Here is a 17737-nt window from a genome sequence, read left to right as displayed (position 1 = left end):
TTTTTAGGGGTTTTATATTTTGTATTTTAATTGTTTTTATCAATCGACCTCCTCCTTGTGTATGTCTCAGTGTATGTTTTTGCTTTATGTTTGTTTTGTGTACATATTTATTTCGTATGTTTTGTTGTACGCCGCCCCGAGTCCTTCGGGAGAGGGTGCGGCTAAGAAATAAATATATTATTATTATTATTATTATTATAAAGCTAAATTATCAAACAAGGACAGAGGCACACCGTTCTGTCAAACTGACAGGTTTTTCCACAGACTGGAGAGGATGTGATTTCATGTGCTGCCTACATTCCATGGATGGGGCTTCACTTGTTTGCACAGCCCAGTTTCTGGCATGCCACAGACTGATGCCGGTCCATGGATTGGGGACCTCTGATCTAGAGCAGGGGTCAGCAATCCACGGCTCTGGAGCCACATGTGGCTCTTTCATCTCTCTGCTGCGGCTCCCTGTCACCTCTGGTCGGCTCCACAATTGAAAGGACTTTCGTTTAGGACAGGTAGAGGAAAAAGGACACCAAGCTAGGAGGAGACTATAGTGGGGGAACCAGACTTCCCATTGGCAGAGGAAAAAGGATGCCGCACTAGGAGGAGGCTCTAGTGTGGGAGAACCAGATTTCCAGTCAGCTCCAGCTTTTGGTTAGGACCTTTGTGGCTCTTTGAGTGTTTAAGATTGCTGACCCCGAGACTTGAGTATGTGTTGTCTAAAACTTAAGCAAATGAACATTGCCATGTTTAGAAGAAAGTGGATCATGAGTTTTCTGAGACCGAGAATTTTCATCACTCCTTGAGTCTTTATTATGCTAAGCACTTCCAGTTCCTTCAAGCTTTCATCAAAGAATGAGTCCCCAACATCTTTGCCATTCTTTGAATTCTGTTATTTTTGATGTTTTTTTTAACTTATCAAGATCTTTTTAAAAAATTATTTCTATCTTCTATATTAGAAGGCAGCACTTGAAGAACTTTGAATGGGCTTGGAATTTAAGCAGTGTTTTGGCTGGTTAGTACTTGACTGGGAGCTCATTTGCAAATAGTGTAGGTTATATTGAGATGTTAGGGGGAAAATCTCAGAAAAAAGTTGTGCCAATTCACTTTTGAGTTGCTGCCAAGACAGTTGCTATCCTGTTTTATTTAAATAAACTGATAAATATTAATCCACCTCTTTATCATTCAAAATTAAATACATAAACTATTGTAGATACATGTCCCAGGACTCAACTGTATGATGCCTCACTCCAGAAATAGAATATGTAACTGGCATTTTATTTTTTTATTTCAGAGTTTATGGGTAGAGAGAACAACACTGATCTTGGTACAGAGTTTGCCGGGAATTTCCCGATGGTTTGAAGTGGAGAAACGTGAAATTGTGAGTACAAGCTTGGAAAAATAGGTGACCCTCCATTATTACCATAAAATATTAGATGCCAAATATATTTTGAATGCTGCTTTAAATTGCTTACATTAGAATAAAAAATAACAAATAACAATAAATCTCAAGTCTGATTTTGAACTTGTTCTAAGAAGTCAGAGAGAAAAGGAAAGGAAGAAATTTGTTTATAGAATTATTAGTGCTTTAAAACCTGTGTAAAAATGAATTGATAATTACAGTTTTACTATTGAATATGAAGAGCTATGGCTAAGAAAGTTAGAAAGTAATGTAAATATATTGTATTATGTTGCTTAATAAATCATACAATATGTGGTGGTATGTGAGAATATGTTGTTCTAATTTCTGAATACCAAAATATTCTCATACTATCTCTAGTTCTAAAATTGTCCGGCAAATTTTTTTTCAGAATCAACCTTAATCATAGAATAAGTGCATATTCTTAAATTATTCTTCCCTGGTCTTTGAGATAAATAAATAAAGGGAGACTAGTATAGATCATATTTGGGCATACCAGGGGTTGTAAACTTAATGCATGCATACATGCATGCATGCATGCATGCATGCATACATACATACATACATACATACATATGCTGGTCTTGTTGTATTCGGGTCTTTTCCCGTGTAAGATTGCGATTGTCTTGGCAACGTTTCAGCGAGGTCTCACCCATCTTCAGGCTGGGTTTTGGGGTTAAAGCGTGGTCAGAGCTGCCGTCTTTCTATAAATGTTGGTGGGTGGGTGTGGAGTGCTGGCTTTGTTTCAGTAAGTGGAATGATTGGTTGTGCGGTTGTATCATGATTGGTAGAATGGTGCTGGCTGTGTGTCCATTGTTGTTTTGTGTTGTAATGGCCTGGGTGGTGGGTGGGGCTCGTTTGTCGACTAGGGCTGGTTTCCAGATGTCTGGTAGGCAGGAGGTATTGTCACGTTTATTCATGTTGTGGGGGTGTTTCTCTATTTCGATAGCTTCCATAATTATTCTCTTGTTGAAGTGTTCAGTTTGGGAGATTCACCAAAATTAATTTTGAAGGAACCAGTTTCAATGGACACACAGCCAGCACCAATCAGCACCAATCTACCAATCATGATGCAACCATACAACCAATCATTCCACTTACTGAAACAAAGCCAGCACTCCACACACACACACCCCAAGATTTATAGAAAGACAGCAGCTCTGACCATGCTTTAAGCCCAAAATCCAACCTGAAGATGGTGAGTGAGACCTCGCTGAAACATTGCCAAGACAATCTCAATCTTACACGGGAAAAGACCCAAATACAACAAGACCAGCATACCTACACCTGTGAAAATCTACGAAAACAAATGTGTGTGTGTGTGTGTGTGTGTGTGTGTGTGTGTGTGTGTATCTCATTGAATGGTTATGAGAAGCTATTGAAACAAATTATGTGAATAAAGAACAAAATATATTCATAACATCTGGTGGTTCTATATAATTAAAATGTTAGAGTTATTGTTATAAATTTTGGCTACAGTTAAATGTTCAATAGTACACTTCTGTATTTTAACATGGCCATATGGTTATAATGATGAGAGTTGTGGATAATTTACTTGGAGAAAGGTTTCTCTAACAATTCTTCAGTTTGTAGTTAGGGTTCATATGCGGCTCTAGACCTAACAGCCTCATTCTTGCTTGAGAGTTTAGATTTGACTTTTCCATTAAGCATTTGGAGCTGGTTGAGTAGAATACCCTTTTCGTTGTTTTTATGATGGTGTTTGGTCAACAATTGATATTCTGCACTTCACATTTTGTATATGTTAAATGTGGGGTGGAATGGGATTTAATTTATTATTTCGATTTTGGATATGGTATGTTGCCCAGAGTCCCTTGTTTGAGTTGATTGGCTTTATAAATCTAGTAATTAAGTACAGTAAATAAATAAATCAGCCAAATGTTATAAATAAAAATACAAATTAATAAATGGCTTGTTCATCAAATGAGGTTAAAATGAACTGTGTGCTTCCTGTGATACATGAATGCAGTTAAGATTTCAAGGCTATTTCCCTATTTCTAGTTCTTTGTAATGTTCATTTGCTTACATACAGTAGAAACTAAAGTGTGAACTTTTCCAAAATTGGATTTATATGCTCCACTTAAAATTTATTGATATCATTGGAACTGACTTGTGAACAATTTATTCAGAAAAGAAAAAAACCACAATAGCAATGTTTGAATGCACTGGATTAGAGGAAAAAAAACCTATTCACTGTAACATTTATGCATAATCAGCTACTTTAAAATAATAATTTGGTAATTTGTAATCCCAACCAAATATTGTTTTAAGAGCTTATACCAATTGGTAATCATAAATTACATCCGTAATTACGTATAAAAACCATAAAGAATGCCAGAATTTATAGAATTTAATAGTAGTATTTTCAATATGAAAATCTCAGAATGATGGACTATGAAATAGCTTGAAAATCACCATATATTATTGTGACTTTCGGGTGCAAATCAGCTTTCCTTATTTTTATTTTTGCCATTTTTGTAGGTGGAAATGAGCCCATTGGAGAATGCTATTGAAGTATTGGAAAATAAAAACCAACAATTAAGGACATTGATCAGTCAGTGTAAGACTCGACAGATGCAGAATATCAATCCACTTACAATGTGTTTGAATGGTGTAATTGATGCAGCAGTTAATGGGGGAGTTGCCAGGTATCAAGAAGTAAGTGTCATTCCATATGTGTTGGGGTTAGGTTGCATTCTTGTTTCAGTATTTGAAATAGTAGTTGCTATGGAGCAATAATAGAAAAGTGTTGTAGCTCTATAGCTTGAGCTTTCAGTTGTCCATTAGGTTCTATAGAATACTATATTATTAAGTATTATATGGGTCTTCAATAAGAGAATAAGTTCTCTTATTCACCCAATTCACTAAATTTAATTTAGATAAATGCTATTTTTTATTTAAATTTATTGTTATATTAACTACAAATACTTAAATTCTGAATGGCTAATATTTCAATTGATTTTCAAATCTGCAATATTTATTATACAGGTAGCCTTTGTTTAACAATCCCAAGGGGGGTTGGAATATCATTCATTGAGTGAAGCGATCATTGTGAGATGTCCATGTGACCGTTTTGCTCAATGATTGCAATCCTGGCACTCCTGATTGCAGTTATTAAGTGATCTTCTTGATCAGGAAAAGCTGCCTGCTAAAACATTTCAACTGCACACAAAGCTGAAATCCTCCTTGGACACAGCTCTGAGATTGAAAGATCTGCCTGCTGGGGATTTCAGTTCCTAGAAAATCGCATTTTGCTCTCAAACATTCCTGCAGCCCACCCACCCCCTGCCAATGCATGGAGGGAAATATTTTGTGGGCAGTCAGAACAGAGCTGAAATTTGAAGATTTAGTTCCATTCCTGTAACCCCTCAAAATATTTGAACTCACCTCCATACCCTCTGCTGCAACATCCCTGCTGACTTCCCCATTGACTTTTTGAGGAAGTCAACAAAGAAGATTGCAAATCCTGTGACTGTGGAGGATGGTACAATGTTTTTGCAATGCTTAGAAGTGCTTTATAGGCCACAGAGCACTCTTTTCAAAGTTGTTGTTAATTTGATTCATCATTAAATGAGAACTGCCTTATGCTTTTTAATTCTTTCTTTAAGAGGCTCAGAACAAGTACACTGTACTTCTGTTTCCCCATGATTATTATCAAAACAACTCTGAGAGCATTAGGCTGAGGAAGTTGGGAATTTCTATGTATACTCAGATTTGAATATTTTTCTATCTAGTATAGTATTCTGATTATTACAGTATTCTTTTGTTACTATTGTTTTAGCTTTTTCTGTGTGTAAAATAACATTGTGAGAATACATTTTTGCTATGTCATTATGTGATGTAGTATGTTGCATGCATTGGCAAAATTTATTTTTTTATTTTTATTTATATGCCACCTTTATTATTTCTACAAATTACTCAATGTGATGAACATATTAAATAGCTCCCATTTTCCTCACAACAACCCTGTAAAGTAGGCTGGGTTGAGAGACAATACTGGCCCAAAGTCACCCAACTGGCTTTAATTTTTATTAACCATGCTGCTTAGGACAAAATCAAATATCAGGGTGGAGGAACATAAACTGGAGGACAAAGTGGAGTTCTCATCTTCTGGTAGATAAATATTAATTTCTGCTATGGATATGGGCCCATGAATTTGCAGTTCTATTGAATGAAAGAGTGCAGAGACTAGCAACAAAGATGATTCAGGACTGGAGGTTAAACATATGAAGAACAATTGTATGAATTGGATATGTCTAATGAAAACAAGAAATAGAGGTGACATGATAGCAGTTCCAATATTTAAGGGGCTGCCACAAAGAAGGGGGGGATCGGACTTCCGGTTCTGGCGGCTGACCGCAACGGGCAGGCTCTGCTCGCCCCGTGCTTTCCCGGTGGGCCCCTCACTCCTTGGGGGGCACAGGATGCCCCGTAGAGGCTCCTGCCGAAGGGGCGGCACCGTGGGGGATCCTCCGAGTCGGCGGCGGCCAGGGGGGGGCCCGCATCGCCCCAGGCACCGGGGAGCCTGATGGGGAGGCGCTCCGGCATCTTCGCAGCGAGGCAGCTGGAAGAATGAGCGATCAGAAGGCTGCGGTGCGGTGAGGCAGAAACTTCTCTCCATTCCTTTTGCTTGCTTGAAAGAAATTGCCAGCTACCTAAAACTTCTTTTCGACTTGGTTTTGAGAAGCGTGGCTGGAGGGAGGGGGATTCCCCCCCCACTCGGACAGGCGGCTGTTAACTATTTTTGCTCTCAGCCCTAGGGGGAGGAGGCAGGGAGAGAGCCAACTAATGACGCCACGCTCATAACAAAGGCGAATTTCGGATTTAACCTTATAATGGAATGATGATCTGGAAACTTTGGAAACTTTGAAACTTTTGTTATGCCTCCTAAGCCCGAAGCTGGCAGGGCAAGATGGCACACTTCCGTTGTCTTTATAAACAGTGAAAACTGACTCCACCTTTAAAACTTCAGGCTTCCGGTCTTTGTCTCCGTGCTACTCAGATAAATCTCTTGTTGATTGTGACTTTTTGGACTCCCTGGACTGAAAAACTTTACTCTATTGCCAGTGTGATTAGAAAAACCTTCTTCTGCCTGGACCTTCAGTCTCCTGAACTCTCTTGGCGGTTCTACATCTCTGACTGATCATTCTCTGCATTGATTGAACTCTCTATTGCATATATAATGTCACGCAAAAAACCACCTCCTGGGAAGCCTGGCTTTGCTGCCTCTGCCCCGACATCTACAACATCCAGTCCCAGTACACAAACAACGATAACATCTCTGATGCAGCCGAAAACCACTGAGACTGAATTCCAACAAATGTTTCAACAAATTCTACAGGGTCAAGAGGAGATAAAAAGACAATTAAAAGAGATGAAAGAAGAAATTAAAGAGAACCAGGACCAGATCAGTAAAAACTCACAGAGACTGGATCTTTTGGAGGGGGGGACGGCTGAGATGAGGGGGGAGATGGAAGGGGTGCAGAAGGGGAATAAAGAACTTGAGACCCAACAGATGAAAACAGAATTTGAGAGAATGTCCTTTTACCTTAGATTTCAAAATGTGGTAGAGGCAGATGATGAAGATATAAGGGACATTATGACAAGTATTTTGGCTGAATACATTCAAAAAGAGAAACAACAGATGGGGTGGGAACTAGATTTGATTTATAGAGTGAACTCAGCATATGCTAGAACACACAATGTACCCAGGGAGGTACACATTAAATTTCTCAGAAAAACCACAAGAGATGAAATTCTGAGTGCACAAAGGGGGCAAGCTTTGAAATACCAAGATAGGGAAATAACCATTCTGAAACAGATCCCCAAGAAAGTGAGGGAGAAAAGAAAAAGCTATTCGCAATTAGCGAAGAAACTATACCAGAAGGGGGTGTGCTTGAGATGCCTGATGCCTGATGCCTGAAGGTATGCTAATATTCTGGGAGGACACAAGAGTTAGAATTAATACACCCATAGAGGCGCAGGCCTTTATGGAAAAAAATAAAGTACTCCTAGATAAACCAGATGATCCTACAACAGACATGCAGGACACGGGAGGGGCCGGAGCTCTGCTGGCGGGGGGAGAAGGGGCAATGCCGAGAAAACTCAGATCACAAAAATGAGTAAGAAAATCTGCTTGATATAAATTGATTGAAATCATTAATTGAATTTACATGCTGACTATATATTGTTATTTAGTATCAATTTTTTTTGTAAATGTATATTATGAGTATGGAGGGAGGGGACACCTGCCGCACATTGCAACTGCCAAAATTTGTAACCTTTCCATTACCCCTTTCCTTTTTTATTTCCTAAAAAACCAATAAAACTTTGTTTAAAAAAAAAGAAGGGGGGGATCAATCTAAAGGCAAGACAAGAAGCAATGCAGGGAAACTAATTAAGAAGAGAACCAATCTAGAACTAAGGATAAATTTTCGGACAGAACAATTAGACAGTGGAACAATTTGCCTCCAGAAGTTATAGGTGCTCCAGCACTAGAGGTTTTTAAGAAGAGATTGGACAACCAAAATGGTAGGTTTCTTGCTTGAGCATGGGGTTGGACTAGTAGATCTCCAAGATCTTCCAACTCTGTTATTCTGGTATTCGGTTATTTTAAAAGTGCATTGATTTAAGAATTCCAAAATGTGAAAGTCTTCCCATTTGATGTAGGTTACCATATTTAGCTGTTCACTATTTTATCAATATATACATTTTATCAATTCATGACATATAACTATGATGTAAGAGACCTGTAGCTAGATTTCTTAGCTGTCAAATAGATCATAAAATGTGATTCCATGTAATTTAATAAGAATGTTTGAAGATGGCCAAAATTTCAGCGTATCTGAAGGATCACTCAGATGAGAAGTACAAGCTGGACTGGAGAAGATGGATTGACTATATTCAAAACAAATACCGGACTAAAAAAATTCAGTTAGCTTATGAATGAAGGCATAAGGAATGTTACAATTTATTCAAAGTTAGTTTAATAAAGGGGGAGTTAAAGCACAAGAATAGTAACATGTTAAAATTAGTTAGCTTATGTTAGCGTATGGTTGTTAAATGTTTATACCTTGTATTTTGCTCTGGGAGGTCGGGGGGAGGGAGGGTGGGAAGAGGGAAGGGTAAGGGGGGTGATAATTGTAAAATTTATTTAAAATTTTTAATAAAAAAAAGAATGTTTGAAGATTTTTTCATAATTCAAGTAATTTAAACAGATATTGATAGAACTTAGTGCATCCATAGATGGTCTAAATAGTAGTCAAGATACTGTTAGAGAAACAGGATTTTTCTATAATAAATGTATTATATGTATAACTTTGAAATAACGTGGATGACTTTGTGCAATTATTGTATTCTTCTCAGGCATTCTTTGTTAAGGAATATGTTCTGAATCATCCAGAGGATGGAGAAAAGATCACATGCTTAAGAGAACTGATGCTTGAGCAGGTAAAATAAAATTTAAGCAAGCTGCTTTCAATCAATTTTAACAAAGCTGGCAGAGCTAGGAAAAAGCATTACAGCGTAGCAATTTTCCATTCAGATTCTATTGAGGATTTTTCAACTGTTTAGAAGGACTGAAAAGGGAAGAGAAAGCATACTAAGAGTTACTGATAACAAGATTTTAAAAGACTATCTCTTTGATGTTAAGAAGTGGTGGCAAAGAGATAGGATTTTGCTTTCCATATCTGTATATGCCTCACTGCAATAATAATCTAAATGTATTATAAAAAATATGAATAAACAGCAAATAAATTCCATCTGGCTTAGTACAGGTAGGAAAGAAGAAATAAAGTTGTGATATTAAGTAATTCCCAATATTATCCTATAACTTTAATTCTCTCTTCTTTTAAAATTGATAATGAAATATTTAAACTAGAAAATTGTTGGAATTTATTATTGTGTGTGTTAATTTGTGCTGGGTTTCACATATGGTCATTTTCTTTGTATGGAACTCAGAATAGCCGGTAGCACTCCTTGAACACTGCTATCAAAAGAGAGTCAACTAAATAGATAGAACTCATAATACAATTAGTCCTTGTTTAATGACCCTAATTGGGGCAAGAATTTCCATCACTAAGTGAAGCGGTCATTAGGTGAAAAAACATGTGATTGCATCACTTAGCAATAGCAGTTCTGGTATTCCTAGTTGTGGTTGTTAGGTCAGGACCTTCTCATTAGGGTCTAGGACCTTCAGGCCCACTCTTTGGCATACCTCCTTCACCTAAAGCCACCCACCTCACCCCATTAATAGCCAGCTTTCTTCCTCCATTGGCTCTCCCTCGGCGATTCTGCCTGGCCAATGGGGCCTCTGGTCCTTTACCCCATGCCCTTTGTCTTGGCCCATTCACTAAGACACCATCCTGGGAGTCCTTGTAGTTTCGCACCACGAGACAAAAAGCCACTAGTCAATCAGGTGACAGACAGCAACAATGGGACTGGGAAGGGTGACCGAGGGGGCTGGAAGGTGAATGCGATTGGTGACAGATTATGGAAGAGAGCAATGGGGGGAAGGCAGGCAAATGCTGTTTGTGTGCGGCTTGTGCTGGTGCTGGGAGGAGGAAGCAAGCAAATGCTGCTTGCACACTGCTCCTGGAGGGCTGGGTAAACACGGATGCTGGTGGTGTGGGGGAGTGTCAAATGGCATGGCGTGTAAGTGGGGGGGGGGAGAGAAATTGAATGCCCGTTCTGTGTTAGCCAGAGTCCAGGTGCAAAGACAATGGATGTGAGAGGTCAAATTGGGAAGCCCCGTCCCACTGCTGCCTGTCCTTTGTCTGCAGTGGCACCATTTTCATCCCTGCCATTGCCCCTGCACCTGGTCTCCCCCCTGCCCCCGATCCTGCCTGCTTGTTGCCGAACAGGCAGTTTAGCTTTCCTCCCACCATGTGCCACCACCTTTACACACATGCAGCATTTGCCTGCACCCCCCCTTCTCTCTTCGGTAACCTGTCACCAATTGCATCCTCCTTCCAGCCCCCTCGGCCACCCTTCCCATCCCTATCTTTGACACCTGCCACCTGATTGGCTGGCTACTTTTTGTCCTGTGAAGCAAAACTTCTGGTACAAACAGTGTTCTGGCGAATGGGCCAAGCCAAAGGGCAAGGGCCAAAGGGCCAGAGAGAATCACCAGGGGAGGGCCAGTGGAGGAAGAAAGCTGTGAATGGGCTGAGGTGGGTGGCTGGAGGCGTTGGAGGTGTGGCCAAGGGTGGGAACCTAAAGGTCCCATTCCATCTCATCATTAGACAAGGAATTCATGTTTCCTTGCAGTGCTTGCTTTGGTTTCAACTTCCCCCACCCAGCTATTTCCACCCACTGCCTTTTTGGCTGCCCTATACTCCACTGCCATCTACACCTGCTACAGCACACTTCCCACTACTCCAGCTGACTTTTGTTGTCTTGTTCCTGCTGCTGCTGAGACACACCTAGTCCTTCCTGTGGCCTTGGGCGGCTTCAAGGACCCTGTGCAAGACCTTCTTGAGGCATAATGAAGGCTTGCAGCTGCCTAGGCCAGGTATACCTTCTCAGCAGTGGGAGGAACAAAGCAGTGAAGGTAAGCAGGGTGCAGGGTGCAGGGGCAGGGAGGGCAGGAAGGCCAAAGAGCAGAGACGGGAGAGATAGGCAAGTGAGGTAGAGTTGAGTGTCTGCAGCTGTTGTAAATGCAGGTGGGCAGCCAAGAGCCTAAATGTTAATCATGTCATTGTGGGAGGCAGTGTAGTGGCCATAATTTTGAGAACTGATCATAACTATCACTCATTCAGCATCATTGTAACTTTGTATGGTCACTGAACGAATTGTTGTTAAGCAAGGCCTATCTATATTAAAGTCTATGTATTAAAAAGTCTGATATTGTAAGTTTCCAGGGCATGACTAATCTACTGAAGAGAAAGATCAGGTGAGACATAATAGCAGTGTTACAATATTTGAGGGGCTGCTACAGAGAGGAAAGGGTCAAGCTATTTTCCAAAGTACCTGAAGGCCAGACAAGGAATAATGGATGGAAACTGAACAAGGAGAGATTCAACCTAGAAATAAGGAGAAATTTTCTGACAGCAAGAACAATCAACCAATGGAACAGAAGTTGCCTTCAGAAGTTGTGGGAGCTTCATCACTGGAAGCTTTTAAGAAGAGACTGCACTGTCGTCTGTCAGAAATGATGTAGGGTCTCCTGCTTGAGCGGGGTGATAGTGGACTAGATGACCTACAGGGTTCCTTCCAACTCTATTAGTCTAATCTGAATCCAGTTTGATTTGTAGCTTATTGTCTTGCCCAAATCAAGCAAGCTTTATTGTTAATTTTAACTGTCATATATTTAAAGTGAGATTTGATTAGCAATTGGCATTGGAAGCTGGCTTGTTTCATCAAAACCTCATACTCTCTTCTTGAAGAGAAAATATAATTAGGGTTCAGATGAAGAACTAACCTTTAATGAATGAATGTCTGACATTAATTGGTTTTTAATCCCATCACTAAATCATGAGTCATCCATACTGTCTCAGCATGAACAAGGGTATATAGCATTAATAGTATAAATTCCTGAATTGTATTACTATATTATTGAACTCCTTCCCCTCTATGTGTGTATGCGTGTGTGTGTGTGTTCAAATATTTTATTTTGGATTTTGTTCTAAGGCCCAGATTCTTGAATTCGGCTTAGCAGTCCATGAGACGTTTGTCCCACAGGATATGAGACCTTTACATAAAAAACTGGTGGATCAGTTTTTCGTGATGAAATCTAGTTTAGGAATACAGGTATGTGAGATTTATGCTGATAGGTCTTCCAGAGTAAGAATACATTTGAAAACAAATACAAAAATGTCTGCATCTGAAACAACATTTTTATTAAACAATAAACAGTGACATCTTCTGGCTGCATTGATTTTCTTAAAACTTCATGACTTCAGCTGAGAAATAGATTTAAAAACAAATTAAGAAACACCATCTTAGTTTACTATATTTCATTTTTCCCATAAGATATTCATTTAAGATGTAAACATATCTTTAAAACAGTAATTCTTATTGTCAAATTTGAATTTAGGAATTTGCTGCATGCATCCAGGCTAGTCCAGGTCACTTTCCAAATGGAAGCCCACGTGTCTCTAGAAATTCGGTCCCTATATCCATGAGTCCAGAGGTGGGCAGAATTCCTAGACGTAGGTAAGTTAAAGCTACTAACAAACAAATAAAAGAAGCTTCCTGTGTTTCTAATTTAGGGGCATCTTTTATAAGATGCATAATGGGGATGGGCTAGTATTCAAAAAATTTAAGACAGTTCTGATCTTCTAAAATAATTGTTTTTGCCTGCTAAGTTTTCAAGAAGAGACTGGACTGCCATCTGTCAAAAATTGTGTAGGGTCTGCTTGGGTGGGAGGTTGGACTAGATGAACTATGAGATCCTTTCCAACTCTTAATTAACAGATTAATCTGTTAATCTGACATATCAGAAAACATTCTGAAATGAACTAATAATACCCATTCATACTTAATCTTTCACAATCAGTTTAAAAATATCAATACAGGTAGCCCTTGACTTTCAACCACTATTGAACTCAAAATTTCTGTTGCTATCTGAGACAATTGTAAGTGAATTTTGCTTCTTTATGACCTTTCTTGCTGCAGTTGTTAAATGAATCACCCCATCTGTTAAATTAATAACACAATTGTTAAGTGAATCTGGCTTCCCCATTGACTTTGCTTGTCAGAAGGTTGCAAAGGGTGATCACATGGCCCTGGGATACTGCAGTTGTCATAAATACGAGTCAGTTGCCAAGTGTCTGAATGTTTATCACATGACCATGGAGATGCTGCAATAGTCATAAATATGAAAAATTGTTATATTTCACTTCTTATAGTGCCATTCTAACTTCAAATGATCACTAAATGAACTGTTGTAAGTTGAGGACTACCTGTATGCGGATGTATATTTTATACATGGATCCTGTGGAATTAAACTATTAAAAGTAGGGCATGATAAACTGAAAATAGAATCAGGATTAATGAAATTTGTTCTGTTCTTTGCTTGCAACAGTCCATTAAGTTATCCAGCTATCAACAGATACTCTTCCTCATCATTGTCCTCTCAAGCATCTGCAGAGGTCAGCAATATAACTGGACAATCCGAGAGCTCAGATGAAGTTTTCAACATGCAGGTACCAAATGATACTTCATCCGATTAATGTTCATCTTCTAAGGCTTGTTATAGGATGGGAAGTTGTGCGAGAAAGCAGCAAATCCAGAAAGGACTGTGAGGATTCGAATTTACTGATAGTTGAAACAATGTAAAGTGTCTATTAACTTGTAAGTCATTATATAATAGCATTATGTTTAAAACAATGCATCTTTAAAATATAGTTCTAGTAACCAAAAACTAATTAATGAATACATCACGGGGGAAAAGTTAATTTCTATTTCATTAAGCCCAGAGGAAAGTGGTTTCTTTTTTATGGTAAAGTCCCAAAGATACATATGTATCTTTATCAAGCATGTCTAGTGGTTGCTTTATTAAATAACCTGACTTTTTAACATGTAGCCTTGTAAGCACTTGCTCTACTACTTATTCTTAAATATTCACAAAGGAAGCAGTGATATTTTATAGCAATAGCAATAGCACATCATAGTGTTGTACAACACTCTCTAAATGGATTACAGAGTCAGCATATTGCCCCCAGCAATCTGGGTCCTCATTTTACCAACCTCGGAAAAATAGAAGGCTGAGTCAATCTTGAGCTGGTGAAGATTGAACTCCTGGCAGTGAGCGGAATTAGTGTCACCACTGTGCCACCACGGCTCATATACTGATACATATCATATACGTACACTGATATCAAAGGTGGTATTCAGCAGGTTCTGACCAATTATGGAGAACTGGTAGCAGAAATTTTGAGTAGTTCGGAGAACTGGTAAATACCACCTCTGACTGGCCCCGCCCCATCTATTCTCTGCCTCCCAAGTCCCAGCTAATCAGGAGACCATGGAGATTTTACAGTATCCTCCCCCTGCCATGCCCACCAAGCCATGCCCACCAAGCCATGCCATGCCCACCAAGCCACAGCCACAGAACCAGTAGTAATTTTTTTTGAATCCCACCACTGACTGATATGTGACTTTCAGTAGTCTGCCCCAAAAATTTCAAAAACTCTAATGAACAAAAATATAAGTTTTAAAAAAGGGCAAAAACTCATCTATCAAATATGGTTGCCACCAAAAAACTAGAACAAAACTGTTTCCACAGATATGGGTGAGAGACTTGGCCCTAAGTCTCCCTATAATTAAGTAAACTCACAGTTATCAAAAACTTTAAAATATGATGCCATAATACTATTAATGCCAGTTTAAATACAGTTTTTATTGTATGAAACCTGACACGTAGTCATAGTCTTGTGTGAGTAAGTGATATGGTTTTGTACTATTGTAATTATTAGATGATTATTTCTTGATATGAGTAAATGTTCCAGAAGGTGGAAGAAAATGATTAAGCCTTATTTATTTTTATACTGCTAAGAGTTGTAACAATAGACCAGTTTCCATTTGGGACTTAGATTTTGTTGATATCTAAGGCAAGAATCCTTTGGAATATGACGTCTTCTCTGGAGACCTAGTATAGAATTTTGTCCTGAATTGCCAGGTTTAAATTCCTGTTTATGTACAAATATGCATCTTTTGAAATAATTTTAAAATGAGTAAGATGCTAGGATTCTTCAATGATGTATCTAGAAGAGAAAAACCAAATCCAGGTAAGCCTATATATTATATATAAAATTATCAGTCAAACACAAAAAAGTGCAAAGTTTTAATATATTAACCCTGGGATTCCTCATTATAGGATTACATTAAAAAATCATTTTCCTACTGTAGTCTGTGTTTTGTGAGATTCAAACCTGCTTCTCTAATGCAGTGTTCCCCAACTTTGTGTACACACACAAAGCTTGACTCCCGCGAGCGCATGGTTGCCATGCATGCACATGCAGATGCAATTCAACTGCAAGTGGAGCTGCACATGCATGTGTATATGCGCCAGCCCGCCATTCGCACAAGTTGAGCTGAGTGCGCTTGTGCACCAGCCTATGGTTTGGTTGTGAATAGGCCATGGCCTGGTAGTAGACCACGGCCCGGTGGTTGGGAACCCCTGTTCTACTGGAATGATTAATCCAGAGTCACTGTGACAACTGCATGGATTTTGAATATGAAGACAAATGTAAACATTTATTTCTTTTTTATCTAAGCTGGTACTTTTCAGTTTTTAATTCTTTCAATAAAAATCTGATTAAGCATTATTTGGGGTATGCGTCTAATAAAAAGGATATTTAACTGGCCCTAGTTATGCATACAACAAACAGACAAAAATTATTCTTGAAAGAAACAAAATTCAAATATCTGCAAGTACTCTAATATATTGTTTTATTTTTGGAATTAATATTAATGCATCTTTAGTTTCTCTTGAATTTTTTCTCAAGAATACTTTTGTCTTACAACTTTTCCAAAATAAAAGGGTGGGACATTTTTACCCTACACTTTTAATCACTAGGGATAGAATGTAATTGAAAATAGAAGACAAAATTCTCCTCTGAATGACTTACAAAAGAGGAACATTGCTAAAGTATCTTAGAACAAGAGGAAAAGACCTTGTTATTTTATAGGATTTACAGTTGTTTTATAAAAGTTGGCACAATCAATCAATGGTTACTTAAGGAAATAAATTAGACAAAATCTGAGCTGGTCATTATGGAATAATCTGAATTGGATTTAGGTTGCAGTCAAACAAACAAGTTCCTCTGTGCCACTTTTCTTTTACACAATAGACAAGTATCAGGTTACATCTTCAATCATTTATGTATCATCCAACCATATTTTTGCTTCAAACATTACATTTTCCATGAGCCTAAGAGTTTTTGTATTGAGCTACTGTCATAATGTACCACACTATTAGTCATTAGCAAACGTGTTGTTGATGTTTTTCCATCAAGTTGCATGATGCTGAGAGTTTGTGGCTTTTATCTATTTCCAGCCAAGCCCTTCTACCTCAAGTCTGAGTTCTACTCATTCTGCTTCTCCTAATGTGACCAGCTCTGCTCCATCCAGTGCCAGAGGTTAGTGTTTTATTACACAAAGATCCTTATGGAATCTTTATGGATCAAAACTATACTATTAGGTCTAAATCACATTACATGGAAATTCTACATGAGATATAGGCTTCTGTAAATTCTTTATCCAATATGTGTCCCCCACCCAAATAATTCACCATATTGCAGATTGAAGAATTGCTTTGATTCTCTAGATTTGTCTTGTATTTCAGGCTCACCTCTGTTATCAGACAAGCTTAAACATTCCAGAGAAAACTCTTGCCTATCTCCAAGGGAGAGGCCCTGTAGTTCCATTTACCCTAATCCTGCTGAACCTTCACAGGTAGGCATTACTCAGGGTGCAGTAAAAGAGCTACATTCCTGAAAATGAACTGTCATGGTAGACAAATGTTTTAGATCATCTGATTGATTCTTATTATTTTAAAGTTCTATAATCTCAATTTATAAGGAGGGGCTGGTCTGATTAGTGCTTGAATCAGAGACTTCTGGGGCTATACCAGGTTACAGTGGGAATTTAAAACAAAAACAAACCATTCCAGAAGAATGAAGTGACAAACCATTTCCATAATTTTGCCAAAATCCTACATCATATATCAATTCAAAATAGTTTTGAATTTACAGATAGAGTAAGTGATAATTTCAGGAAACTCAGTTTATTATTATTATTATTATTATTATTATTATTATTATTATTATTGTTGTTGTTGTTGTTGTTATTATTATTATTATTATTATTATTATTATTATTATTATTATTATTATTATTATTATTATTAGTTTGTTTATTTATTAAATTTATAGACCGCCCCCTCTCCCCGGTTTAGATGCCCTGATTGTTGATTGCTATTCAGATCCAGAAAACATGAAAAACTCCAGGTTGTCTACTTCTGGCTTACCTATAGCAACCTTTTGAGCCATATCTTTAAGAATGTCAGATAAAAATTTTGTTCCTTTTGTTAATAAAATCACCTTGTATTTTAAAGTAGGCAATGTCTGCATGAAGTAAATGCATGAATGGACATTTTTCATTTATATATCTCATCTCTAAGTAAAGACAACGTTTTTATTTAATACATGTTTAAGACCTATACAGTTATTTCCATTTTATCACATAATTAGCAATGTATTTGTGATGCTGAGACTTGGATCAGATATGAGCCATTTCCTCTTGATTGCTGGACTCCTAGGTCGGTTTACATAAAACTCTGCTCTTTCAGAGGATCTTAATTTA

At 38.2% G+C, this 17737-nt stretch overlaps 1 protein-coding gene across 1 annotated transcript in view; it reads left to right on the top strand.

Moving 5' to 3' along the window:
* Positions 1 to 17737, top strand: part of DOCK4 (dedicator of cytokinesis 4) — a 392180-nt gene that overhangs the window by 362292 nt on the left and 12151 nt on the right. The window contains exons 41-48 of the mRNA XM_081957434.1: positions 1286 to 1372; positions 3911 to 4087; positions 8795 to 8878; positions 12059 to 12178; positions 12465 to 12583; positions 13455 to 13575; positions 16431 to 16512; positions 16719 to 16828. Coding sequence (XP_081813560.1) covers positions 1286 to 1372; positions 3911 to 4087; positions 8795 to 8878; positions 12059 to 12178; positions 12465 to 12583; positions 13455 to 13575; positions 16431 to 16512; positions 16719 to 16828 — 900 coding nt within the window. The remainder of the gene's footprint in view (positions 1 to 1285; positions 1373 to 3910; positions 4088 to 8794; positions 8879 to 12058; positions 12179 to 12464; positions 12584 to 13454; positions 13576 to 16430; positions 16513 to 16718; positions 16829 to 17737) is intronic.

The sequence above is a fragment of the Natrix helvetica genome (genome assembly GCF_964273705.1).
Source record: "Natrix helvetica genome assembly, chromosome: 6".
In the NCBI taxonomy this organism is placed as follows: Eukaryota; Metazoa; Chordata; class Lepidosauria; order Squamata; family Natricidae; genus Natrix; species Natrix helvetica.
Note: the sequence above shows the minus strand (reverse complement) of the source record. Positions and strands in the feature narration are given on the sequence as shown.